Below are 27949 nucleotides of genomic sequence, written 5' to 3'. Positions count from 1 at the left end.
ATGTGCCAGACATAGGTTCAATTGTGCCGTGTATAACTAAAAAAGGGATCTTGGTGAGATGGGATAGCATCTGGTTACTGAACCAAAACAACCTGCTTTTCTGCTCTGCTAGACTTTGCCTTGCCACATACGTATCAAAGCTGGCATGTAGACCTTTGCTTGAGATGTGATTTGTTAGTTTTGCAAAGGCACAGATCTTCCTACAAAAATCAGGTGGTGAGCCCTTGGAAGGGCATGTAACCCATAAGACGTGGGTTGCATGCAGCCTCAGATGTAGAGCATGTTTCTAAGGAAACTAAGTGTTTGCTCTCCAGGGCAAAAATCCCAACTTTCAGAGTGGGATTTGGTCACTTTATACCTAGATTTCTAGTGCCATTTTCAGCATTGTAGCATACCTTACTCCCCAGTGCTGCTCTGGTCTACCTTAGGTCCTCTGTCTACCTGCTGTGGCCATATACAAACTTCTGCCATACCCCAGGAAGTCTAAAATGTAAAATGGCACTGGTTGCTCTGATGAAAGTAATTGGGAGGTGTTGTAAGAAATCACGGGAGCCTTGGGCAGCAATGATGAAACAGCAAGAGCTTGTGATAAGGGCTGGAGTTTGTGAGGCAAATCCAAGAAGAGTGTCAGTGCTGAGGAGAAGACAGATAGCTAAAGGAACTTCAAAATATAGTATCTTGATTTTTTTGAAATTGATGTGTGTTTTGTGACAAGGAGGGTGGAGAAATCACTAACTACTTTCCTCCTGCAGCAATGGAAAAATAGTTCACGCAGGATTTGTCTTTCAGTAGGTGTTTTTCCGTGTATAATGTTATAGTTTGGTTGGTAGGGTTTTGGGCCAAATTAATTCAGAGGGTTTGCAATCTACAAACCTGCAAATTTATCATTACTATACAAGACTACTACAAACCAAACTGATGGTTCAAAAGTGTTTTGAAATAGATGGATTTTAGCATAAAGAGGTATTTTCAGGAAAGCATAAAGCCAAAAATAGAGGTAAAGAAAATGCATGTGGCAGTCATGACTGGTCAGTAACAACAGGGATGTCACTAACTAGGCCACGCACAGAAAAAGAAAATCCAAGTGGATGGACTTCTAACATACATATGCTGCAGGGGGAAACAGTACCTGCCGCGGCTGCTTTGAGGAGTGAGTGACAGGTTCATGCATTTAAAAAATTGGCTGTAGATGAAAGAAGTTGGGGTGCAGTCAGCCTGGGGCCAGAGTGACGAGTGCGGGCACTTTGGAGCCGAGCCCTGGCCTAGTGCTGGCCTAAGCATCTGCTTGTTCTGCTCCCGCCTACAGCCGGCTCCAAGTTACGCAGCCAATTACACAGTGCTGTTCTTAATGAATGAGTTGGCAAGAGCTAAATCAACTCAGATTTGAGATGGCAACACATGGCCAATACATTTGAATTATTATTTTTACCTTTGTAAAAAAGACTGATGGATATCCTTGTCATTTAAGTGGTATTTCTTTTAGTGCTAAAAAGAAACTGGTTATTTAGCAGTACCACATCGCTTAACGCTCTCGCTTACCTTTTTGGTGTTTTTAGCTATTGCATTGCAACTATTGCACAAAACAACATTTAAGAGTTTTGCATCTTTTTACACAAAAATAAGAGGGTGATTTCTTTAATTAAGTGAGGCCGTTGCAGGAGAGAACTGTCTGCTTCTGCTGCAGTGGCTGAACATGAAGAGGAGAGTGGCGACAGTCCTGCTTTGTGGGCAGCTCCTTGGGGCCTGGCTGTGTCCAGGCGATGCCCCTCTCCTGTGCCATGTGTAACCATCTGGTTCTTCTCTTGGCTAGTAATTGTGGATAAATATCGGTTATAAATTCTGTGCCTGGCCTTGACAGGTGAGGTTCTTAAGACTCATTTGCAGCTCGTAAGAAGAGACCTTTGGAGATGAAGGCCAGCACTAGGAAATCATTAGTACATCTGACTGCTTGCTAATGATTATTGCTGTCACTTGAGAAGACCTGTGCTGTATATTCCTGTATCCTCATGTGAGAAGTTATGAGTCTTACCAGCTTGGGCCTGAGCTGGAGAAGGCGTACGCTTAACTAACACAGACGTGGCTGGGAAGTTCACGTTGCAATTAGACATTCAAAAGAGAAACCCTTACCACAAACGCTAGGAGTGTACAAAGATAGGTAACCTCAGCATTCAATTGTCTAGTTTCTATCAGAAGAAATTGGGTGTTGTACAGAGGATGTTTTGCTTTTGTATTTTTTGTTTGTTTGTTTTAATAAGCCATTTTCTTACTCTGTTCACACTACTGATCTTTCCACTTCTTTGCTTTACGGAACCATTTATCTCACCGTCATTCCTGCTAAGGACAGCCACTTAAATGTGACCTTTTTATAAAATAGGATCTATGTGGCAGAGGACAAAACTCTTGCAAGGCTTCTGATTTTTGAATGCTGAAAAATCTCAGAAAAGGGAGAAGTAGTAATACTAATTAATCTTCTTTCAAATACATTAAGAACTTTGATTTCCGTGTGATTAAGCGCTAGCCTTCTTGAAAGAAACAAAGGCCAAGGGATACGATTTTACATTTGTGAGTAAAATTCTTAATTATTTGTATATGATTACATAGGATGTCTTAGACTTGGAGAATAACTGTAGAAATGTCAAAAAGTAAATTTTTGCCCTCTATGAATATTTCAGTTCCCCGGCTATGAATTTTAAATATCCCTTTTGGAGTAAAAGTATCCATTTTAGGTACATTCGTGTGCTCCATTCTCCAGTGCTTCATTTCAGGCCTCCAACTCTTTGAGAATACAGCGTTTTCAACCCTCAGCATTCAAACCTTCTTAAGTTCCCTCACTTAAGTTCCCCACTGCCACCCCCAAACTGAGAGAGAAAAAAAGTGCTTTTTTTTCTTTGTTGCTTCCTAGTGAGAGAATTTAAAGTGCAGTATTTTAAAAGCAATTAAAAGCTCTGAGCTCCAGAAACATCACGTGAGAAGAGCTGAGACTGATACATAATCACTTAAGTCTTTCTTCCCTCCCACCCCTTCGGTGCTTCCATCTACCTGCCTGGCATCTTTTACCTGACAAAGTTTTGTCAGGGAAATATGGATGGTTTCCCCTCAACCCCATCACTGCCTTTGGGCAAGCCCATCACTCATCATTGTAAGAGGTTGCTGAAGTGTCCCACGACTGGAGCATCCCACAGCCTCAGGAGTCCTTCATTGTCCATCCCACAGGCAATACCAAGAACTTGAGGAGAAAAGAGCGTAGGGCCCTGGGGAGCAAGAGGTGAGGATGCAGCGCTGTTGAGAAAGGAAGATAAGCAGAGGAGGTCTTAATTCAGTGAAGACTTGCAGTGCGGCCTGTCTTGCAGTCTGCTTCGTAGTGATGTTGGCATGTGCGGGAGATGGGGGCACAGAAAAGTGAGGAAGGAGAAAACAAAGCTACCAAGCTGCCACGTATTCCCATTGAGTTTCTAGCCTTAGTCAGGCCTCCTGTAACAGACAGGTTTTCCAGTTATGCTTGTAAGAAGTTAATCAAGCCCAGAAAATGAAACTTTTGGATACATACATGTTTTTCATTACTTTTCTAAAATATAAGCTCCTAAGTTTAGCTATATTCTTAAAGAATCCTAACAAATATAAGACCGTAACTGTACTGTGTGGTCAGCCTTGTATTTTCCCTCTATTTCATATGTTTCTTTGGAGCTTTACTTTTTTATACCTTTTCTTGTACTGAGGAAATGAAACTTTCAAATTAGGTGTGAAATAGTCATTTTTCCCACAAAATCTTATTACAGATCCACTGTGCTATGGAGCAGAAGTGGGTTCTTTGAAAGAAGAGCTGCTGTATTTGCTCTGAAAACTTTCTCTGAAAAGTTTCTAAAAAGTGGATTTCTTATCTGTGGACAAGTCTGTTAGTCAATGTCTTTATGGCTCGGTGTATGGCTGTATCATATATGAGGCCTCATATTTTTAATGCCTTGTTAAAGCAGGAAAAATAGGAAATAAAATTCAAGGTGATAGTGAAGAGAATTTCTAGTATCTGAGTGGGAGCCTTATTATTGTTGAATCCTTTTGCAGGTTACATTGCTTTGGTTATCTCACTGCTGAAAAAGGTGCTCTACAGTAGAGATCGGTAGGGGAGTCAATTTTAAATAACAGCTATTTTTCTACTTAGTACAGTTTTACTAAATGCTTTTTCTCATCAGTCACCTCGTGAACTTTGTTGGTTCAGTATTTTCAGAGTCATTTAGATAACAGATTCAGGTTCTGTTATATTTTAAGTTGAAGGCTTTTGATTTAGAAAAGATGGAGAAAAGTTTTGTTAACCTAGAATGTGGCAAAAAATTTCATTCAGAATTTTTTTTGATAGACAGCAGTATATAGGTGTGGATTGCTGTGGATAGGAAAAGTGAAATATGCCATAGAAATGTTCATAGGAAGTTTAATTGTTCATTCTTCAACAGTGTTTTTTTAATAAATATTTTTGAAGAGAAATAACATTTAACTTTTCTTATTATTCTGTATCGGCAGGGATGATTCAGTGTGCAGGAAACTGTTTTTTTGGTTGATATCTGTACAGATGTTTTTTATCACAGATCAATAGAGCCTGATAACAGAACAATATGTGATGGTTGTTCACGCTTCTGATTCTGGACACTTTTTAATTAAGAGTGAAAAGTACTGTTCTGAGCAAAAAACTATGGGGATGATAAAAGGTCTAATCAGATTTTGACATGGGATGTAACAAAGGTGCTTATATAGAAATGCAGCATTGGGCATAAAGATCCAAGGGAAATAAATATATTAAGTCCTATTAAGGACTAATATGTTAAGGCCTATTAAGTCCATCTTGATAAGAAACAGAAGGTGAGGTGAGAGTAGGTGGAGAATCTTTGTTCACTGTTCTATGGTTTTTTGCAAGGCTTACTTCTCTTGTTTCTGTAGTAAAGCTAAGAAAACAAGCGTGTGCGAAACTCTTCACCTGTTCAGTTCACAATAGTGTGGCAGACGGAAAGCACAAGGTTAAAATAAGTTCTTGTTAGTCATAAAGTGACATATTTTACCACCTGCTTCGTGCTCCATAGTTATTCACTCTGTCAGATGCTTCACAGAGGTGGCAGGATTAAACCCCAAATTTGAATGACAACCTTATGCTGTTTGGCTGCAATGTTATGGTTTAAATGGAAGCTGGTTCATTTGTTATTCTTTCATTCCATGTCAAAAGCTTTTGCCTAAAAACTTCTCTGTTATGAGACAGGATAATTAAACTGTCTACTTTAATTCACAGTAGTAATTGAAAAGAGTACCAGGTACATGCCGAGTTATGGAGGAGAAGGGGTCTGTTGACAGTGGCCAAATTGGTGTGGTACCAAGGTCATCTGTCGAATGTAGCTTGGCAGAAGCTGGAGGAATTCCTCTGCAGCACATGCGCTTTGCCTGCTAGAGCTCTAGGGGACTTAGTACCTGCTAGATTCCTAAAATACAACACAGAAGACCACTTCATGTTTTCAGTGGATGTAATGAAAAATATTACTGGGTATATGTCCCCTAAGTTTTTCATAAAATCTGCCCTTCCTGTCTTAGAGTTTCTATCGCTCAACCATTTTCTGACTTGAACAAAAATGTCTTTAGTACCACCAAGCTCTGTGGGGGTATTCTGAATGCACAGTAAAAAAACAATATTTTTCTCCTGTTTCTCACACAAACATTGTTTTTGTGAAATGTGTTATGTAAAGGACCTGCACAAGAGAAAAATACAGGACATTATGGTCCAAATTTTTCCTCACTCTAGCCACTTCCAGTCCAATTACCTGTTTTGTCTCGCAAGCCTGTTTAGACAGGAGGAGGAAATAAAAAATTAAGTTCAGAAGCTAAGCAGGCTGCTCCCAAATGCTCTTTGTTGAACCAGTGCCCTGAGCAGGCACTTGTAAAGCCTTTCCCCGACACCTCATTGAAGGGACGTGCTCCTTTGGTATTTGGTTTTGCATCTCTCCTTCAGTCCTTTGACCACAAAGAAGGAGCCTTGGCATTGAAATGTGTACATTTTTGTGTGTAAAAGCAAGGGCAAATTTATATGAGAAATGAAGAATCCTATGCAATAAATCTCTTAGAAGAAGAGAGTTTGGCAGTTTCTCTGCCTGTGCTGTTCCTGGTTTTGTGCTGTGGGTGTTTTCGCTGATTAATCACCTCATAGGCAGCAAAGTGCAGTGCCTTGAGCAGATCTGAGGTGTTCGCATTTGCATGCAAACAATTTGAAGTAGAACAGCCACAGCAAACCTTGAAAGCTGCACGGATCAAAAAGTGAGGGAGGCAGGTAGCAACCTGTGGGGTTTTGGCAGTGGCAATTTGCACGTGTATCCTAAAACATGCGTAAGCAGAGGGCTAGGCATGATATGTGGCATGGCATATGTGCAGGAGGGGTCATCCGGGATTTCTCCCATTTTAGACTGAAACTAGCTTAAAAATCCTTCATTACTGAGAAGAGATTGGAGCAGAATGCTAGTGCAGGGATTTGGGTGGTCCACAGAAAGCAATACAAAGACACAAATCTTGACTATGCGAGACAGTTGTCTGTAAAAAAAGAACTATTTTGGACTTGCTTTTAAACACTGATTGGATTTTTTTTTTTTTTGCGTGTGTATGAATTTTGCCCTGTGGGATATCATCTTTCCTTCCTACTTAGATACAGACTTGATGTTTGGTGGTAACTGTGTCTGCTGCAGGGGTTGGGTTCAGAGTGGGTTCCACATATTAACAATACAGAATGTATGAGAGGCGTAAAGCTCGGAGCTCTGTATTTATATACGAATCAGCCAGGCTCCTGCTGGTTAAACTGCAATGGAAGAGAGTTTGCACACATGGAACTTAACTCTTGTTTCCATTGAAGTCAATGTGCTTTCGTTCCAAGAAGAAAGGAATCTGTTTTGTTTTTCCTTTTGGCATTGGAAACGAACGTCTCTCCGGCTTGGAACCCGCTGAAGCATTGTCAGAGATTTTTTTCCATTTTGTGCAACTTCTGCTTCCACTTTCTGAAGCTTTTGCTTGTTTGCTTGAAATGACTATTGGCATTGCTAGAAGAAATACAGACGGCGTGTTAATTGAAGGAAAGGGTGTGTGTTAATTTTTAAAGAGCCTGGCATGATTTTATTTGGCTGGCAAAACTGCAAGGGTACCTTTCTAAATCACTAAAGACATCAGACAAAAAACAATTTCTGTAACTTTGGCTAGAGCTGCAGAGAATGTTGCTGTGACTTCAGGGCTGCTTTTACGGCAGTATAAAACCATGGCTCGTCTACAAAAATAAGTCTCTGAAACAGTAGGGTTTCACTGAATGCTGCCTGTAATTTTTGTGTGGCAAAACCCCAGCACATCCTTAGGAAGCTGTATGTTTGTTTGCCTTTTTATTAACAAGCTGTTGGCTAAATAAAGTTCCATTGTTGAATGACTAAGCCAGGCAAATATTTTGATGCAGACATACAGCAGTTCCTCTTAAAGGCTGTAAAAGAAACATCTGGCTAGATGACTGAACACTGTGCGTAACAGGGGATTTCTGGGCTGAATGGTCAAGGACTTTGACTAATCGCAAGCACCAATTCTTGCACAAAGGCCATGGGCACCTGCTAGTGTGACCTGCTCCTGCTTCCTTGTTGCACAGGTGATGCTCTTTCCAAGGGACACGTGTTTTGTGCTTAGCTTGTTGCTCTTTTTCCCTGCAGCTCCCTTTTCATCCCATTTTACACCTGTGCATATGCTGTGCGCGCAATAGGATATCAGTGCAGGTGTGCAGCCATAACCTAGTGCCCCTAGTTAGGCAGTAAATCACTTGCTCGTTCTTGGAACGAGGCGGCTCTTAAAAATTCCTCTGATATTTATTGTTCCATGCTAGACAACTTAGTCAACTGTTGCCAGTTTTTAAGATGTCTGTGATGCTGTTCAGAGATGCCTTGCAACTCCTCCAACATAGGCTGCAGCTTAAAGGAAAAGGAGCTCGCACTGGTGATTCAGGGTCCAAATTCCTGCTTCGCTCGTTTGAGATGGATTCGCTGCCACTGCAGGGAAGTGAGGATGGGGAGAGGTGCTCGCAGCCCTGCCTGGCAACAACCCTTGCAGGGAAGGGACCTCAGAGGCTGCTGCGGAGCCCGCGCAGTGCAGATCTCTCACTGCTGTCCTGCACGGGCGCCAGGCGCCCTGCGCCGCACTGAGCCTTCACCCTGAGCGTGACAGACCAGGCTCGGGGGGTGGAATCCCCTCACCTGCACGGCCCCCCGGAGCAGTTCAGAGCACAGTTACACAGCGCACAGTTGTGAAAGCATCGTTGCTCCAGTCCCCAGGACAGAGCTGAAGCAAGCAGAAGCTCTTACTAACAGCTTTCCTCAACTGCAAAGTAGGAAGAAGGCAGTTTTGCAAAAACGTTTGGGTTTAATATTATTCTGCAGCGAGGCTAGACAGTCAAAAGGGAAACAAAGCAACAGAACAAAGAAAGCCAAGAAACAAATTGCTTGCTCCTAAGGAAACTTTCAGCTCCTGGAACATTTGGTGAGCTAAAAGTAGTTGTCCTTATACCCACTGTAAGGTAATGATAAACGAGTGGTTAAAATAAAAATTAATAGGGTGAAACTTTCACTTAAATAGTTCTGTAATGGCTGCACAAATCCATAAAAATCTTCCTCTGGCTGAAAGTGTGGTATGGATTAGCCTGGGGTGTGACGTTTTTAAGCGGGAACTCACGAGTACCTCCGTGTACGTCCCCTTTTCCCTTGCGTGCTTAGGAACACAGCTGATTAGCCAGCCTTGCCTTACGCGGCTTTCTAATGCTTACAAAATACTTAGTCATGCAAAATAATGATTTCTTTCTGAATCCCAGACAAAACAAGTTAAGATTCTTCACACCTGTGCAGATTTGTGAGGGGATAAATTAAGGAGGAAGAAAAAGCGAACTCGAGCCCTGGTTTTGCAAAGCCAGTGTTAAGCTGTGCTGTTTCCAGTCTGCTGCTGCTGTCCAGCTCTTGTGGAAAAGCAGCAGCTGCTGTCTTCCATTGCCTGGATCTTTCCTGGAACATGCTTTATGATTTAAATCACTTCTTTGGGTAGAGAAAATCAGATCTGTAATTCAGCGACAGCCGTTTACATTAACTTGACACCAAGAAATAAAAGCAATTGTAAAAAGGATCACTGCGAGCTTAGAAAAGAGTAAGTCGAACTAACATGAAGCTGCCAATAGCAAAATAAAAAAGAAGAGATACTGAGGTGTGAATCACTGCTTCAGAACGTACAAAGCACACACGCGGTTATTTTGTATGCTTAAAAGTGAAGGCAAATTTGAAAAATGTAGGGCTGTTTTTGTAACATGCAGTGCTTAGAGATCTGGAATAGTCGCTTAGATCAGATCGCAGCATTCAGGTGCTGTGTGGGCATTTCAAGCAAGGGGCTGCCTGTTACCACATGAAATCCTTTTGCCTTTTTTGACTGCAGGAGCCATGCTTCCAAACTTGGTGCAAAGGCAATAGGGGAGGCAGACTGCACGGCCTGATATTCGTGACTCTTTGTGCCACGCTCTTCTAGCAGTGTGTGGCACGGCTGGTGGGTAGCTTTTTATTTTTGCTTTTTCCCTCCCCCTAAATCAGATTACCTAACAGTTAATCTGTTTTGTTGATGTGCTCAGGGAGGGGGCTGAGTGACTGCAGCTCATTCAGGAACAGATTCTAGAGGGAGAGGAATAAAAAAAAAGAAAGAAAGCGCTTTTGAAAGCAAGCTGTTTCAACCAAACATTTTCCTTTTAGTGATTTGTGGGATTAAATTTCAGGCTGTTGCCTATGGAACTTGACATTAACAGCCAACGCATCCATCACACTAGCTTTTCTCCTCAGCTTTCCTCTTGGAAAAAAACAGAGCCATAGTTTTTCACCATCAGCCTACCTAGCCAGCTTATATGGTTGTGACCACCTTTATGCATCGTTTTTTTAAAATACTAAACAAAATGTTGGTGGTTTAATTCACAAATCCATTTACACCCTCCCACTCCCTTTTTCCTATTCAGCATATGCAGAACAGTTCTGAAATAAGCTGGACTGATCTAAATTACTTTTAACCTGCTGCAGTTTTAGACAAATAATTACTATTTCTCAGTGTATGTAATGATGCATAGGCAAACAATGTAGCAAGCCCAATACATCTTATTTCCCCTTGAACTAGGGGGAGGTGGGAATATGTTATTTTGTTGTTTTGACAGCGTTTATGGTAGTGTCTTTCCTTGCTTCAGTCCTTCAGTTTCTAGATCTTTATATGACTCCTGAATAACAGTTTATGTAGTGCTTAATACTTTGTATGATGTCTGAATAGCAATGTGTCTTGCAGTCATATTTCTTTTCATGACATAAAGGGAAGCAGGGAAGACCTAAGTCTAATTAGAGTGTGTCAATGTGCCTTGTGCATGCTGCTCAGAGGCTTTGCTATTTCTTATCCACATTACTGTCGCAGCTGAGGAGCACTTCACAAGGGCACCCTGATGTGGACCAGAGTGCTTTATCTGTACAGATTACTGCAGTGTAATTCATACAGAGTGAATCCAGACTGCATGCAGCTCCAGTTTGCACAAAGCCTCTTCACAAGAGTAAAAAAAAAATGTGTTAGCTCACATGTAGCAGCTGCCAGGAGATAAAAGTCTAATGAAATTAAGAAAATGTGTAGGTTTCACAGGTTGCATTTGGTGTTATGAAGAAGCAATAATCAGAGCTCGGTAATAAACACTAAAACCACATATATTCTGCATTTTCTAGAATTGTATTTCACATAATTTGTGTGTTAAATGGGGTAAGTTCATGTTTTGACATTACAAAGACAAGATTTCAGCTGGTACAGACAGGATTGAACTAATGTCTAACCCGCCCCCCCTCCCCCAGGCTTAGGGGACAAGCCAGGGACCGGACAATCTTGCTGGGATAGCAGGAAACCTCAGTATGGAGCCGCAGGGTCGTGTGTATGTATCTTATTCAAGTATGTTGTGTTTGCATAACTGGACCTGCTAAACTTGTCAGGGCTGCTATATGCAAGTGTACTGTCTTATTATATGACTGTGTTGCCACTATCTGTATCTTTTTGCCCAGGGAGAGTGTGCAGGTTGCATGATACCTCCCATCATGCTGTTTAGAAGATCTGGAAGGTAACAGGTTGGCAGGTGACATGTGGCCTTTTAAATGCGTTCAGTGCTACAAAATGTTGGAAGAGGCTGTGATGCTGGTGGTGAAGGAGGGGGCATATTGTGCACATACCGATGTGATGGCTGCAGGGATTTTCCAGGGCTGTGAATAATCTGGGAGCTGGTGTAATCAGGCAGGAGTCTCTTTGGCACAGTGACTCCTTGGGCTGCCACGTTCATTAAGTCTCTGTCCAGGTCAGCATGTGTCATTGGGAAGGGTGCAGCATGGAGGGAAACCTCGTGCAGCCCCAGCCCTCGCCCTCTTCTGAAATCTCAGCCAAGCAAAAGATGCTGCTGGGGCCCACAGGTTTCAGACAGCAACTTTTTTTTTGCTTTGAAGCCTGGCATCAGTCTACCTTGGCCCAGTTCCATTAAAAAAAAAGAAAAAAAGAAAAAAAAAATTGAAGATGAACCATCTGCGGGTTGTGTAGTATGTATATACTTCTTATTTACTTAAGTAATTAATTAAAGTGGCGAGTTTCTACAGCTACAATTTGTTTTCCAACTGTTTCGTTTTTAAAATGAGGATATGCTAAGAGTCTTGTATAATTCAAGGCCAAATTCCCCAGAAAGACTTCATATTACATACGTGAACTGCTATGCAGTTTAATAAACAAGGGACAAGGGAAAGGGCAGCATTTCCTGTGATCTAGATGTGTCATTAATACATATGGATATTTGTAGCCAAGTAAGGAATACTGCCTGTATTTAATACTGAAGTGTATTTGAATGAGAAACAAGGTAGCGAATTGGTAATACATCAGTGGCCAACCACATTATCATAGTATAATAGTCCTCTATTCCTAAACGCAAGAAAACTTTATCAGACCTTTGAAACCTCTTGGGATTCACTTTCTGAGTCATTAGCAGTGGTATGAGAGTTTCAAAACTGAATGTTTTAACTTATTTTGTTCCAGATGAGTATTATGTATTAATAACTACAGAAACTATTACCTATGGCCTGGCAACATGTGGCTTAGTTTCAGCCAGCATTGTAAGCTCCCACTTAAAAGCAATACAAGAAGTTCAGTTGCAGCTGTGGTAGTTTCTTCCCAAGATGTTGAAGAAATTGAGAGTTCTGAAAGCTTTAGGTTGTTGTAATCAAAGCTCCAGTGAACCAGACTTTGTTCCAAGTTAAAGAGATGCTAATCTGAAGTAACGTCATTGATCCACGGAAATTACTTTGCATCATTTGGCCCAGATGTCTTTTTTTTTTTTTTTTTTCACTCCACAACTGAATCCGAGCTGAAAAACCCACAAGAGACCCATCTTCAGCGTGGCAGCTGAACCGCTTGCTTTCTCCGAGGGCCTTGGTGTGCTTCAGTGTTTTGGTAGGAGCCCGGCAAGCTCTGTGGTGGCTGTTGCTCCCTTGCGTGGCCTCGAGCTTCCAGGCGGCACGCGGCTCGCTGGGCCCCGGCCCGGCCATGCTGTGCCCTTCCACAGGGCTCATGAAAGCTGCTTTCCCTGGGCTCCCTGGCAGAGCTGCCGTCACGTCTGCCTTAGAAGCTGCCCACCATTCTATGAGAGAGGATGGCTGAAGAAATTCGGCAGAGTGTGAACTAAAGAGTACCTTAAATTTTTGTGTGCAGTTTTGTCCCTGTTTCCGGAGAGCTGTGAACCTCCACACATGCTAGGAATGAAAAAATAATAGACTGGCATGGATTTCAAATGTCTGGGTCAGCGTGGCTGAGCAAGATAATTGCTGGGTGACCTGCCTTTGGATCCTTGACAAAGTCTGTCTTTTCAGCAACGCGTCTGACCTTTGCTTAAGGATAATAAAAAAGTCCACTCTGCTCCTTTCTCTCGCCCCATGAAAAGAAATAGGTCGTTGCCTAGTGTGGTCATTCTTCCCAAAAGGCTTTTGGTAACCACTTTTCGAGTAAGTAATACTTAGATGGACAGCCTTGTGGTTAGGAGCAGCCTTTGGTGTGCGGTGGAATGAGTTCCCCAGTGTCTCACCGATTTTATTGGTTGAAACTGCATGGATTGCATTGCAGGGGATTCATCTTTTGTTTGTTTGCTAGTTAGTTTTAAGTCAAAGTAGTCTAAGAGTGAGGTTGCTTGTCCAAATGAGTGTGATGGTCCCCATTTATTGTTAACTAAGATAGCAAGGTACCAGCAGAGGGTGACTAACCTTTTTTGACTGTAGCACGAGCCTTGAGATAGCTAACTTGTTAGCAATCGATCTGAGGTGATTTTAATTCCATCTTGTGATTTTAGATCAGACTGCTCATTGATTTTGATGGGAGCACACCCAAGCACCCTTCTGTCTCAGCTCCTGAGTGCTGACTCAGTTGAATTGAAGCATCCTCTATTCAGAGTATTATGTTTAAACTATCTGTTTTTTCCTTCTCTCTCCTGTAAGGGTTAAATTGCTATACCCAGGTTTCAGAGATGAAACTCTCAAACAACTTCTGATCTACAGAAATGTCTAAGGAAAAATGCATAATTCAGTTTGTTTTTTCCTTTTTTTATTTTTTTAAACTACATTGCCACTAAATATTTTTAGGAGCTACGAAGCTGCCATGATGTCTGTAAGTGCTGAAACTAGTAACTGAGAGAATAATATAAAAATAGCATTGAAAAAGACCTCAAAAAGTCATCTAGACCTCAAAAAGTCATCTAGGACATCTCTTTGCTTCAAGGCAGGAGCAACTGTAACTCCTTTGTTTTCATAGGGCACAAAAATTTGATTCATATCTTTATTAAAATGAGTGTTCTTACTTACTGGTACTCATTCTGAAGAGGCATAAACACATTTTGCAATACACCAAGATTTTAAAAGGCATTTCTTTTAGTAAGTTAGGTGTGTTTTGCTGTCTTTTTGTTCACAGATGGGACAAATACTATCGGGGACTGCAGCATCCTGTGCATGGGAATCCATCTTATGTTGTTGTCAGTAACCTGACAGTGCTTCCTATAGCAAAAGAGTAGTTCATGACTAGGGAGAAACAGAGGGCTAAAAGGATTTGCTAATAAATGTGAAGCCTTTGTCAATATATTTTGTTGCTATCTTGAATCTGTGTCAGAAGAATACTGAAAACTGAAAAAGTCTGGATGAGTGCACATCTCCTTCCTTTTGTACTTCTGGTTCCTGGAAGTGGCTGTCTGGGTCTAAATGTTTGGTGTGTATTTTAGGAGTAGAAGGTTTCTGTTTATGGACTTTTAATGAACTAACCTCTTAGAGTGCCAGCCTCACCTTCTGGGGGAATCTTTATTTCAATTTAGCTTCACATAGCTGCAGCTTCACTGTAGCTTCTTGCCTAAATTCTTTCAGACTCTCTGGTATTTCTCTCATATCTGAAATTCCTTCATTTTTTGTCTTAAATAGTACCAAATTTGCTGAATTGCTGCCCTTGAATTGCTTCAGGACTTGGTGAACAGAAACAAAGAGAGAAGTGAGAGTGAAATTATTCAGATTCAACTTTAACATGAGCAAGTGGCATTTTCAGGGACTGCCTTAAATACTGCAAACATCCAGAAAATTACAAAAATTATGGGACTGAAACATGAAAACCATGCTGAACCTCAGCAAAATCAGGACTACTAGCAGGATAGATAGTAAAGTAGCAGTGCTGCTCTCCCATGGCACTGAAGAGACTTGAGCACTGAAGAACAGAGGCAGCAAGGAGCTTTGGCTCCTGATACAGACACAGCTTCAATGGGAAAGACATTGCATGCTCCTTTGCTTAGTAATAGTCTTGAGAGCTTCTGTGTAAAGATAACTTCACGAGAGATGTTCTAAAAGTGTTTGCAAAGAGAAAATGCCTCAAAATTCTTTGCTGATATTTTCACTGAAGGAAGTTACTCTAACCACCCTAAATGCTATAGATAACGTTTTTAAGAAACACAAGATTTTCTTCCTCTTAAGGTAGTATATACCAGTAGAAACGTTCAGTTGTGTATGTATCCTAGTGCAGTCAGATCTATTTCTCAACTTGAATTATTTGTTTTCTTAAGTCTGTATTTCCAGTGAGAATACTTGAATGGTTGAGAAGCCGATAAGCACAAGATAGATTAATTCCTTGGTATTGCTCAGCCTTGAATCATAGTCCTTTATAAGGGTGATATAAAAATAATGGTATCTTTAAAGAAATACAGAGACGTAATGTCTGAAGGATGCATCAGAGCTGTAATACTTTTTTCACATCATGCCCACGTATGTTTGACAGTGGAAAAAGGATACGCTGAGCAGATGAAGAGGATTTCTTTATCTGGAATTGGAAACTTCTTCAATAATTATAACTCCTTTAAGTAACTTTTTGAAATCCCTGAAATGAAATTGCAGAGTTGTTTTAGCCAGGGTATATATCTGGCAGTGATTCGTTCGGATGCTGCATTTAGTATGACATTTCATGAAACCTGCAGTTCTCCTTTGCTGACGAGCACAACCACATAAGTACTGGGACATAGTGTAGCATTTTAAGAAAATATTTTGCTCTTACACCTGGCAGGGTGTTTGGGGCCCTATTCCCTTTCTCCAGGATGTCTGTAACTTCTGTACAAATCAGTGGGAATTGCTCACATCCTGTGCTGAGAAAGTAAGGCCTGTATGCAAGTCTTTTAAAACTCATTATCTAAAGAGCAGCATGTAAATGAAAATATACAGCTTTTTCTGTGGTGGCAAATGTCTTTTCTTCTCTTTGGTGTACCTCAATGGAAAACTGGACCCTGCTTAGACATCTGCAGATAGATTTAAATCTAAGCTGCATAAATTGGATGTTTGGCCTTACATAATAGATGCCCCGTTCTGCATCGTTTTAAGTGAATGGGAGATTTGACCTTCATTTGGCTGAGGGCAGAGCTGGCCTTGCATAGAAAAGGCAAATGGAAATACATACCTTTCCTCAGTGATTGCAATGTGGAAAAATAAGGTGTATAAGGCATTTGTGCTTTCATTTATTACTTTTATGTATTTATATTACACCAAAGATTTTTTTTGAAGAAGTGCTGTGGCCAGGCTCCACATAAATTTCATAAGCCTAAGCTCCCAGAGTGTAATTGTTTCTGTATCTTGCATTAGAAAGCTTGCCAAAGAACTTCTACACGTGAAATCGGAAGAGAGAAACATTGTGCCTCTATAGAAATGTAAATATTTTTTCTCCGAGGCATTTAGGCTTTCACATGTTGTTGAGGTTGTTTTTCATTTTTCTTCCTGAGAAGGCCTGCACATTCAAAACGGTTTCAGGCTGCATGTGTAGTTTTAGCTGAGAGGGGGTGTATCTTGCAGAGCTTGAGGTTTGACTAACGCTGCCAACTATTTCTGGGTTCACACGGTTCACTCGTTTAGTTCAAGCCTGAAAAAAAAAACACTTTTCCTATGTTTCACTGGTGGAGTTTTTCCTCTTTTCAGTTTGTTTTTGTTCGTTTTGTTTCACACTTTAACCGAGGGTTTCAGCTCTCTGCCCTGAGCTGGAACATCACGTTTGCCCCCCGAGTCAGAGGAGCAGCTCAGCAATAAACACGGAGGCATCATAGTGAGGCTGCTGGATTTGGACAACAACGTCTGGTGAGCTTTAGTTCCTGTCAAATAATCCCGTCTCAACACTCAGTAAATCTCAGGAAATCCAAATGCAAAGGGGAGTTGCAGTTGCCATGGCAGGTATCAGTGACTGTATTAAATCAACACATATACATACACACACTCACTGGGAAGAACATATTTTGTCAAACTTTGTTCTTGTTTTGGCTGAATGCTTTTGAAATTAGACCACATAACTTAAGCACCCATAAGTGTCGAAGCTTTGGAAAAGCTGGGGTTTGCGTTTAACACATGGCAGAATGATTTTGAGATTTTCTAATCTGACCTATGTACTACAGATAGGCACGTTTCAATCTGTTTCTGCAGTCCTGTAGAGTGGGTTATTCAGCTCCAAGTACGTGTTCCAACAAAAGCAACAAAATACTGAACAGTTAGGTGTTAGGGGATGGAGGAGCTGCCACTGGCCACAGTCATCTGTTCCTCTGTTTAATCTCATCACAGTTCAAAAAAATGTGCTTTATTTCTGCTCTGAGAAGTCTGCCTTAAGACTTCTGCTATTGATTTACATTAGGCCTTTTCCCAAGCAGGCAAATGCTTGGGAAACTAAATTTCCCTCAACTTTATTTTTCCCAGCAAGAGCATGCGTGTACTGTAATCAAGTCACCTCTCCGTCCGACACGCTCAACTGTCGGCATTCTCCAGGGCTCCTTGCAGGAGATGTTTCCTCTGCAGCTGTGAACAGTTGCCTTATTCCTATGTGCCTCTCAGTTACTCTTTGCTCCTGCTCCCCATTTCCTGTTTATAAATCCCAGGCTCCTATTAGCTCCTCTGCCACGAGGTTACCCTTGGCGCTTGTGATGTGGCGCTTGTTTGTTTGGCTCTGCTGCCAGAATAGCTGCCCTCTGGGTTTTGGGCTCTTTCTCACTGCTTTTTCCTCTTCTTTTCTCATAGTTTGGCTTACTAACCTCTAGAAACAGGGTCTGTCTTATAGCTGTGTGCCTCGGTGTTAGGAAATAAGGGGATCTGTGGCTGCTTTCCTCTGGCACCTGGTCTACTTCATATTGGAAAAATATAAGTCTGAAGGGAAAAGCAGCATTTTTAGGTGGCTTGTCCTCAGGTATGTTTCTTTTCCTGTGTGTCTTACAAGGTTACCCAAGATGTTACTGAATTTTGTCTTTAGAAAACCCTGACACCATTGTTAAAAATGGAATTTGTTGTTTGCCAGACATTCTCAGTGATGTATGGAGAGGACTTGGAAGTTTTATTTTGCTATAGGACGTTTTCTCTTTTGCTCCTTACGCTCCCTTGAGTTATGTTCTTAAAAACAATGTTAACCTGGTTGGCACTGGTTTGCAGTGTGAATTAAAATGTATCAACTCTAAATTAAATTTTAGTTAAGCTTATGCTTGCTTATAGCATAGGGGAAAAATAACATTTATTTTCTGCTTGTATTTTTCTTTTTACATTAGACGTTTTAAGTGTTGTTTACCCTAAGGGATTGTATGGACAGCTGGAGAATCGGAAACTAATGATGTTAGCAAGACTAATGAAGTAAAACTTGATTCCTTAAGAAAGGAGACGCAGAATATATTTTCTGAGGCTGAAGAATATATTTCCAACCTGATCTTTGTCATATTTTTACTAGTTTTAAACCTTTTTCAGTTCAGCATGTGGGTCACATCCCATTTTCAGTGGTTTTTAACAATATCATCTAAAAAGTGAAGTGATTGTAGCCTTTCTTAAAGATGGAAAGTTTTCTTTATAAGGCTCTCGAGGAAACAAAGATCTCCCCAGAAAAAGCAAGAGTTTATATTTCTGTTTGTGTCTGAGGTAAAATGAAGTAAACCATATCCCTCTTTTTTTTTGCTTGATTTCTGTTTATTTAATTCGGGTCCTCCGTCCATCCTTTGCTGACCATAAACAGAGGCTATAAATGTTCCCCTGTAATTGGTTTATGGCTTTGACAGTCCTGGGGGCAGTGGAGGAGCTGCCATTGTTGCATTGCTTTGTTATTATTTTTCCTAATGATTTTGTTACCACCAATTAATTAAATACCTGGCATTTACCCTAAGGATAATGATTGGAGACTTCTTCCCTAGGAAGTCTGTCCTTAAGATGGCAGCAACGTAACTAGGTTATGGCAGACATGCCACTGTTAATCAAGCCTGACCATTCCCTATATGGAAAAGCATGTTCAAAGGTATGGAGCAGCTTCCATATGAGGAGTGGCTGGGTAAGTCCAGGCTCAGTCTGCTTGGAAAAGAGATGACTTATGGCACATATTGTAGAGATCTACAAAACTTCAGTTCCCATAAAAATCCAGTGGCACTGAGGATGTTCAGAAATTTATGGGGCCAAAGCCTTAGTGATGCCATGCCTGGGATCTGGCTTGTTTGCTCAATTTTCATTTGCTGCTCTCATCAGTTATTTTTATTCTCCAAAGACAGAGCGATAAAAGCAGTCGGTGTTTGTACACCTCTGGGGAATCCTGCTCTGCATAAGAAAAGCAGAAATCTCCAGAAACCAGAGTAGCAAGTCCTGTGTTTGGTGCTGTGAAACTGCCTCTTGCAGGGCACATTAAGGTTGGCACCAAGCAGTAGGCCAGGTCTTGAGGTAAAACTGCTGTGGTGACCTGCTGAAGGCAGGAGATGCTGGGAGAGGTGGGCAGGAGCGGGGCAGGAGGGCTCCTGCCCACCCTTGATAGGAGGGACAGGAGAAGACCAGGGCCAGAGCAGTGCTGGTGCCTGGCAGGGACCTTTGGGCGCCTTCCAGCAGCTCCTGAATGCTGGAAAAGCTTCGAAGCAGCTCTGCCCTGTGCTGGGAATGGGTCTAGCTCAAGGTGTGGCGACAACAGGTGACTTGACAAAACTCATCTGCACCACATGTGTTCCCTCTAATGAAGAGTTTGCAGCAACACTTGTGAATGCAATGCTTGTGAATGAGGCATCCTGGGTGTTTTCTGCTGTGTTTAAAAGTGTTAGAAATAGCATTTTCAGAATCAGGTATTTTAGTTAAAATGAGATTTTTGTATACATCTCTTTTTTTTTTCTTTTTTTTTTTCTTTTTTTTTAATGTCTTGGAAAGTTCCTAATGCTGTTTGACTCTCCAGGGTGAAATATTGTTTATTTTGCATACGTCACTAGTATGTATTTTCTACTATCTTCTTTGACTTTAAAAGTAAACGAGCAGGATTTGTCACTACGTCGAGAAATCACCAATGGCTCTGAATGTAGATGAAAAGCTGTTATTGATCGGCATAATCATGGCTGCATGTTTTCCTTGGCTCATCTCATGCTTTTTTCATGCTTTTGACTATCTTCTCAATATTCTTTGTTCATAAAGTCTATAATAAGTTGCAAAATGGAAGCAGAAATGTGACTCTATTAGCAGGGCATGGTTCCATGTAAGCAAATAGCAGGACCAAGGCTCAATCATTCCAGTCATTCAAGCGAGACCTGCTACCACATTTCTCTCCTGTATTCTGTGCAAGTGTCCCGATTCCCCTGACACGGGCTCCTTTGGCGACGCATCTGCAGTCTGAGGGGAGGAGGGTTAAAGGGAGGACACAGGGACAAACTCAGCGTGCCGCGTACCCAGGTGGGCAGGATGACAGCAGCCTCTCCGGGAAGTGTCTCCCACTCTCACCATATCTCTCGTGCCCAGCAGAGGAAATGTCACCTCAGGCAGGGCTGTCCTGAACCCTGCCCTGCCTTTACTGCTCACTGTCCAAGGGAAATGTGCAGCTCCAGCCATTCTGCCTTTCATCCTTCCTCGTTGGATGTGCTGCTGGGGACATGGCTAGAAATGAGGTGCGCTCTTATCTGCAGTCTGCCTTGACCAAGTCATTCAACACGTGTGCCCTGGCTTCCCCATTTCTAAATGGAAATACACTTCGGCCTGCTCAAAGAGCACCGGGCCCAATACCTAGCTCTGTTTGCATTGCGCGGGACTTTATAGGGTACTACTTAAGATGTAGTTCCTTGGCATAATTCCACTGGAGACAGCAAAGCAGTTCTTGCTTGCCTGGTGGGCATGTTTTGCTGCAGCTCTGGAAAGGTCCTATTTTACTAATAAATGATCCCCTTAACGTATTTCCCTGTGAGCTGGAGCATATTCTAACTGTAAGGCCCACATGAAGGATTTCCTCCCAGCCGCCTTGTAAAAGAAAAAATCCTAAAGCATTGCAGTGACACAGAGATTAAATTCCAGAATCCGGAGTTTAGAGCAAGTGGAGTATGTCATTAAAGAAAACACTATGGGAGATTTCTAGAGAGGCCTTCTGTACACATAGTTTGCAGTTAGAATGAAGTACTTTCCTGGCTATGGGAGCAAAGCCTGGGTAGATATTTGTGGCCTGGGTTGGGGTCTGAGGAAACCTTTCAGAGAAGTGCCCATTTTCTGTGGCTGAGCAGTAATAAATATCAACAGTTTGGTTCATTAGAGCTGGTTAGTTCAGCAGATTGACAGGATGGGAACCAGGCCCAGGGAAAATGCAACTGTTCTGCTGAGTTTGGGTGTGTGAGATTTGTAGCGTTTGGATTTCTTTTTTTTTTCCCTTTGCTGCAGTTTCTGCATACAATTAGAGGAAGTCAATATATTCTGAGCTCTTACAGCCTTGGCAAGATCAACATTGATTACAAAAACATGAACAGAAATTTCTTTGTCCCTAAGCAGTAATAAACAGTGGCTGAGACTGCTTTTCGCTGGAAAGATCACAGCCAGAAGCGTCTCGCCTCTGCCTGGCTTTAGCACCGAAAGAAATTAACTGGCTGCAGCTCTGCTGGAGGTTATTGCTGTGCACTTAATGACCAAACACAAAACTTGCCTATCAGTTACTTGCAAGCCTGTAGCCGGTCATTAATATCCATTGAGCTCTTTACAGGTCACTTAATTATCCATTTAGAAAGTCATGCTTCTGTGACCAAAAATGATTCATGGAAATAAAATTGTCTGAAAATAGATGAATCATTTGCATAGAAGTTTTTTTTTTTTTTTCCTTCATTTAAAAGTGGGGAAGAGGAATTGCTTGAAGGAAGAGGTATTGCTTAGCTCTCCAGTGGTTGCTATATTTGCCATATAAGGGAACCTGATTTACAGTTAAATATTTTGGAAGATGGGCAGGGGACCAAGGAGAGCACTAACAGTGCCGAGGAGCAACGGGAAAGAGGAGGGAGAGGATGAGTTAAGGGAAACCTCTCTCTGCTTTTCAACCGAGAGAAGGAAAATGAAATGGAAATGGAGGAAGGTAGGGGGAGAAGAGAAATGGAAGCAGCTACGTCATTGCAAAGCAAGGGCTCTAGAGTCAAAAAGGAAAAAAATAACGCCTGCAAAAAATATATTCTGATAGCTTCAACCCTTTGGTGTGCACAGAAGCACACATCTGCCCTGCCTGGGCCCTCAACAAGTTAGAGGCAGGAGCTGTTTCTGCCACCAATCCTTTTGGGTTTGTCACTGGCTGCAGACACAGCTGTGCTTGATCCTCTGCAGCCCAGAGGGGCTTCTGGGCTTACCTGGACATCTGCCTTGTTCCCTGCTAGTTTCACTGTCTGTGGCTGGACTTAATCTCTCATCTGCCTCGAGGGAGATCCAACTTTCAGTTCCCAGTTAGGAAAATAAAATCTAGTCTGCAGGTTGAGAGCAAAGGTCCATCCAGCCAGGGACTGTGTTTCTGATGAAGGCAGACAGAAGCTGCTTGGGCAGGAAGGTCAGAACAGGGTGACTATTTATTCATGTACCTCCAGAACAATTCCTTCAACCTCTAGGAATTTCTGTTTCCCAGGTGTCTTCTGTATTCAGCAGTTCTTTGATGTTGTAGAACACAAATATGAGATCTTTTAACCTCTCATTTTTACATGTGAGGCGTTTTCCACATATTTTGTAACAACCATTCTTCCTTATCAGCCTTTGGTGGAGAACCCAAGTTAAATCCTGTGAAGAACCTGGTCTCTGGCTGCTCATATCTCTTATGAAACCTCATTAGAAATTGGTGTCCTTTCTTGTCCTCTGGCACTGTGACATTTCTTATGCAGGAGGCTGCAGATCACAGTTCATAGTCATTTTGCCTATGATATGATGTATTGCTTATGTATTACTGTTACTTGTTATATATTGCTGTCGTCTTTGCCGGTTTGCTCTATAGTCTCATTTGCAGATTAATTTAAGATTTAAGATCATTCAAGATCAATGCAGTACACAACCTGTAAAGAATGATTGCAGCAGGGAGCAGTCATCTTGCCCCGTTTGGTTTCTTACATACAACTTCACAGCTGGCCGATGCAGTCTCCAGGCCGTTTAAATATCTTTAAATGATATTATGCAACTGCTTCTCTGGAATGGGAAAAGCTCAAAAAATCAGTTGTTGCAAAATAATACTTTGGCAAAAATACTTTTTCATTTCACAAAGTTGTAGCTTAAGCGTATGTTTATTTGTAAAGGGTAAACTTAAAGAACAGTCTTCATCTGATGTTCTAGCCGATTTTGATAGTATCAGAAATTGCAAGTATTTCGTTTAACAGAACAACTAGGACTGAACTCTTTTTGGTTGGTCTTAAAGACCTTTTACCCTTGTTGCAACCGTGCAAATGATGTAACAAAACAATTTGCATAGTATTAAAATTCAATTGAAATGCAACCTGATGAAACTTTATACTATTGCCCTCATAACTTAATAGTAAATTATGTAGTAAAGTGGTAAAGAAGTAAATAGTAAAGAAGCCCAGCAATTATAGAGGAGCAGTATCTTCAAAGAGAAGAAAGAGGAAAAGGTAGCATCTTTTCACAGTCCAGCAAGCCATTCCTACCTATATCCTTGGGCAACTACAGCACTATCACCACAGAGTCCTTTCTTCTTCACTGCAGATTTTTCTGCTGAGTTACTGCTTGGAGAAAGAAAGCAGATTCCGTTCTTTAAAGCATAATGTCCACGTTGTGCTCCCGTTTGGCCATGAAGGCTGCGCGCATTGGAGGCCGTGCCGTAACCCCCGGGCGCAGAGGCGCGCAGCAGCGGTGGCTGCGGGCGCCAGGCTTGGCCTCGCGCAGCTCTCCGGCCTCCTGCGTTCCACGGGCTGCTCTTTTCTCCAAGAGGCGGGAGTTACCAAGACTGCTTCCTGAAATTGAAATTGACCCTTCAAGAGGTGAAGGGCTAATTGGTGAGGTTCTGTGGCACCGTTCTGTGAAGCTTCTGTTCTTGGCTTCCAGCAAAAAAAAAAAAAAAAAAGGAAAAAACTCGACTGGACGCTGTCTGGTTTCATCAGGGCAACTTCTGAACTTCAAAATGCTGCTGAAGCTTGTCACGTGGCATGCTTAAATACAGGAGGGAAATACTCTAGTGCCTGATTTTTATTTACGACATAAGAAAAATCCGTCCTTATAACTTGATAGGAAGTCTGTATATCTCCCAAATTGGAATTCTACTCAGATAATTCAATTAATTATTTCTCGTACTGAATCCTAGCTGTTGCCAAGCAGCAAGAATTAAATCTTGCCTTCTAAAATGTGCTAGGAACACATCACCTTTTAGAGCCTCAATCAAAAATCAACAAAGCATTGAAGCAGCAGCCTGCTATGACAGGGCCTGACTGCTAATTCATAAAGTAAGGGACCATCTTCAGTATTATCCTTGAAGCACCCAGAGCAGGCTCAGCCTGTGGTCAGGGTGGAAAAAATACCTTTTTCCTTCTGGCTTCAGTTTTTCAGTGCCCCCCCTCCCCCCATTTTTTTTCTTTTCTAAAGAAGGTAACGTCTGCTCATTCACTTGAGTAATAAAAGCCACTGTTATAGAACTGAAGTCCTTCTTATCCCTTATCCCAGGCATAAAAATCGTTAAACTGGAAAAAGTTTACTGCTCGCCATACCAAGCTTCCAAGCTGAAGTGTATTTTCACAGCCAAGAACTGAACAGTGGAGGAAGATTTGGAGATCATAAAGGGGGGAGGTCAAGCATTTACCTTCAATAGTGCATCTTGCTATTGAAAATACTCTCTCCGACTTCCTCGCTACTTCTCAGCTCTGTCTTCCACCGCCATGTACAGGTGGCAGAAGAGAGCTGGAGAGACCTGCAGGCCGAGCATCTCTCCTGACTCCACACTTCCTCCTGTGTTTAGTCAGGACAAAATGGGGCTCCTTGTGCAGCTCACAGTGAGGAAGAGATGTGCGATGCGCAGTGGAAGGTATCGTGCCCGGGTGATTCACTGCACTAAGGTGTATTTGTTCCAGAGCAACTCCTTCGAGGTAAACAAAGCAGCCACAGCTTGGTAGGGCTGTTTTGACACTAGCCCCTGGGTTGCCTGCTTGACCCTGCAGTCAGAAAACAGCCTGAGCCACTGGGCAGCTTTTCAGCATCGCTACTGCCAAGCCAGCGTGGCACAGCCATGCGCACCAATGCAATGCCAGGGCATAAAATACTGCTGTGCATCCTGCCAAAGATCGGCAGCGCAGCACGGAGCTGTGCTCCAGCCAGGAATATTTTAATGCTTCAGCAATTAAAATGGCTTAAGTCATCCCAAATGCCTGCAAATTCTACCTTGCTGTTTTGTTATTGGTACATAAGGAGAGATCGTTGATGTGTTAAGTGTTTTCTAAGCCAAAGAAGAAGAAAATCTGTTCACTGCAGCTTGCATACCTTTGATTTATGAATCTCTGATTCATCCTGACAACTACTTAAAAAATCATGTCATACTCTACGTTAATCTTGGCCAGAAAAAGAAAAGGAATGTGTTAGGTAATGGGCTACCACAAAGTGTAGTTACCATTGTGGGTGTATGTACTGAGAGACATCGTATGCGCTTAACTCACAAGGGAGGTATCTGTACACATTAACAGATATTTTTTGGCCTGTTGAAACAAATATATACTTAGATATAGGACTCTCAATGTTTAGGTCTAGTTGCTTTTTTTTTTTTTTTTTGGTTTGTGTAGCTTTCCTATGTTTTGATACTCTCCATGTATTACCAGATACTGCAACAGAGGAAACATAGGCATTTTTTATATAAAAGAGGAAAGGGGAGTAAATTAATTTTTCACTTTTTCTTTTTCCTTGCTAATATTAGCATATTTGATGTTAAAACCTTAGCCTGGTGATTGCTTAAGTAAGATTCATTGTAGCATGTTGGAGAAATGATAGTAAACTGAAAGAAGCTTAAAAAAGAAAATTCTCATTAATATTTGTTGCCAACTTTTTTCCAAGAATGCTTCATTAAAAATGGTAATTAGCTTGCAATTGGCATATATTAAGTATTTAAGTAAATAGAAGGCACTGTTTTCCACTTGCAATTGCTCAGTCTTCATTTGCCTTTCTAAACACAATTGTGTTTAGCATATTTACACAGCAAAGTATTTATTTTAGTATCTTGTCATTTACAAAGTATCTTAAAAGGCTCCTGGTCAAAGGTTGCAGCAGAACATGCTGCCAGCGAGAGCCGCAGAGGCCAGAACAGAGAAGGGACACGTGTTTGGCTGCGGTCCCCTTCGAGCCCCTTAGGCAGCCACCCAAGAGCTGCAGACACATAGTTGTGCTGAGCTCAATCACAACGTGCAGGTGAGGAAAAACAGGGATGAGGATAGTCTTAAGCAGGACATCGCAAGTTCTTTTCTCCCTCTTTCTCATTCCTTTAGTAGAGAAATACAAACAAGATTGGGCGTTCTTGTGAGGTGCCAAGGAGTAGGTGTTAAGAATCCTTAGTTTATTATTATATAAATATTAATTACAAAAATAAATATGATTCACAGTTTACAACATGTCATATTTGGCCTGTGTCCATTATACAGAGTTGCTCAAAATATATACTAAGCTATATTTAGTTGAATAGTAGCATAATTAAACAAATAACATATATATTTTTCCACTGTATTTTTTTAAATCTCTGTCCCATTTGTATAGGTTTCAGGCTATATCATTACTTTGATGTTCCAGATAATATTAGAGATTCTCCTGGATATCCATACTGGACAAGCGCGAGTGGGTCAGAATGATAGTTCTTTGAGCAGAGTTGATGAAATTCATCTCAATATTTTTGTGCTGTGGGATTTTTCCCTTTGAGTTCTTTTTGGCAGTGGGTGAAGTGGTTGATTAAGTTTTCTTGCTTAGAGAGAATTCTAAGTTTTTTATTTTTCTTACAATTGGAAAAAGAATCAAGTAAAGCATGTGAACAGTTGGAAAACAGAAGCAGTGCTCCACACCACTTGTCTTATTGACTGCAGGAATATTATTGGTATGGTGCGTGATCATTGCCTTTCCCAGCTGCTTTGAGACTTGGCAAACTCTCCCTGGACTGTTAGGGTAATGTTTGAATTAGCGTGGAATAAACAGGTTGCAGAAGTGTTGCAATGGTAGATGTATTTTGGCTGCTCAGGGTGGGCTCTTATTGGACTAAAGCAGAAGGGAAATAGATTAAATTGGTTCATACTTAATAGGAAAGTATCAATAGGTTAAGCTACAGATAACTAAAATTCTTTTGACCTGGTCAAATCAGTGATTTTCAGCACTTCATTGGCTTGTTCAAAATCAGGGAAATGTTATGATGCAAAGTCTCACGACGGGAAGAATGGTGCAATTCCCAGTTCTACTCCAAGCCTTGAGAGAGAAGAGTTCAGGTCCCAGCTTTGCAGCCAATTCCTCCTATGAGGAGAAACAGTGTGTCACAGTCTGTCACAGCTGTCTGTGGCATCTCTGCATTTCTGCAGGGACTACATCAATAACTTCTAGATACGTCTCAACAGTACAGGAAAACTATGTTTATGTCAATCCAGGAAACATGTTTTACTTATCTCACCAGTATTAGTGTACAGAAGGCATAAGTGTATAAGATTAGTGTATAAATGGTTCTAGCATCAACAAATTCATCAGACTTACCTCTTGATGAAAATCAACAGAAAAAAAGGAGTGCCTTTTTTGCTACACCATGTATTCTTGCCATTATCTTATGTGGCAGTCACCATTTTTACTTTATTTTTCTTTCTCCCTCCTGTATCACAGGTCTAGAAGATGTTGTAGCAATAATGATCCCTGAACCCAAAGGGAAAGAGATAGTGAGCCTCCTGGAGAGGAACATCACTGTGATGATGTACATAACGATCGGGACGCGCAACCTGCAGAAGTACGTGAGCCGGACCTCCGTGGTGTTCGTCTCCATCTCCTTCATTGTGCTGATGATCATCTCCCTGGCGTGGCTGGTTTTCTATTATATCCAGCGATTCCGCTATGCAAATGCCAGAGACAGGAATCAGGTGAGCAGTGCTCCAGTGGATGTCTGTCTGTCTGAAATAATCTCCATAGGACTCAGATCGAAATTAGTT

General features: G+C 41.6%; 1 protein-coding gene across 1 annotated transcript in view; it reads left to right on the top strand.

The window, feature by feature from the left end:
• Nucleotides 1–27949, top strand: part of RNF150 (ring finger protein 150) — a 99171-nt gene that overhangs the window by 29964 nt on the left and 41258 nt on the right. The window contains exon 2 of the mRNA XM_088526578.1: nucleotides 27630–27880. Within this exon, the coding sequence (XP_088382704.1) occupies nucleotides 27630–27880 (251 nt within the window). The remainder of the gene's footprint in view (nucleotides 1–27629; nucleotides 27881–27949) is intronic.

The sequence above is a fragment of the Tinamus guttatus genome, unplaced genomic scaffold (genome assembly GCF_059628265.1).
Source record: "Tinamus guttatus ecotype Peru unplaced genomic scaffold, ASM5962826v1 Tinamus_guttatus_pri_ptg000247l, whole genome shotgun sequence".
In the NCBI taxonomy this organism is placed as follows: domain Eukaryota; kingdom Metazoa; phylum Chordata; class Aves; order Tinamiformes; family Tinamidae; genus Tinamus; species Tinamus guttatus.
Note: the sequence above shows the minus strand (reverse complement) of the source record. Positions and strands in the feature narration are given on the sequence as shown.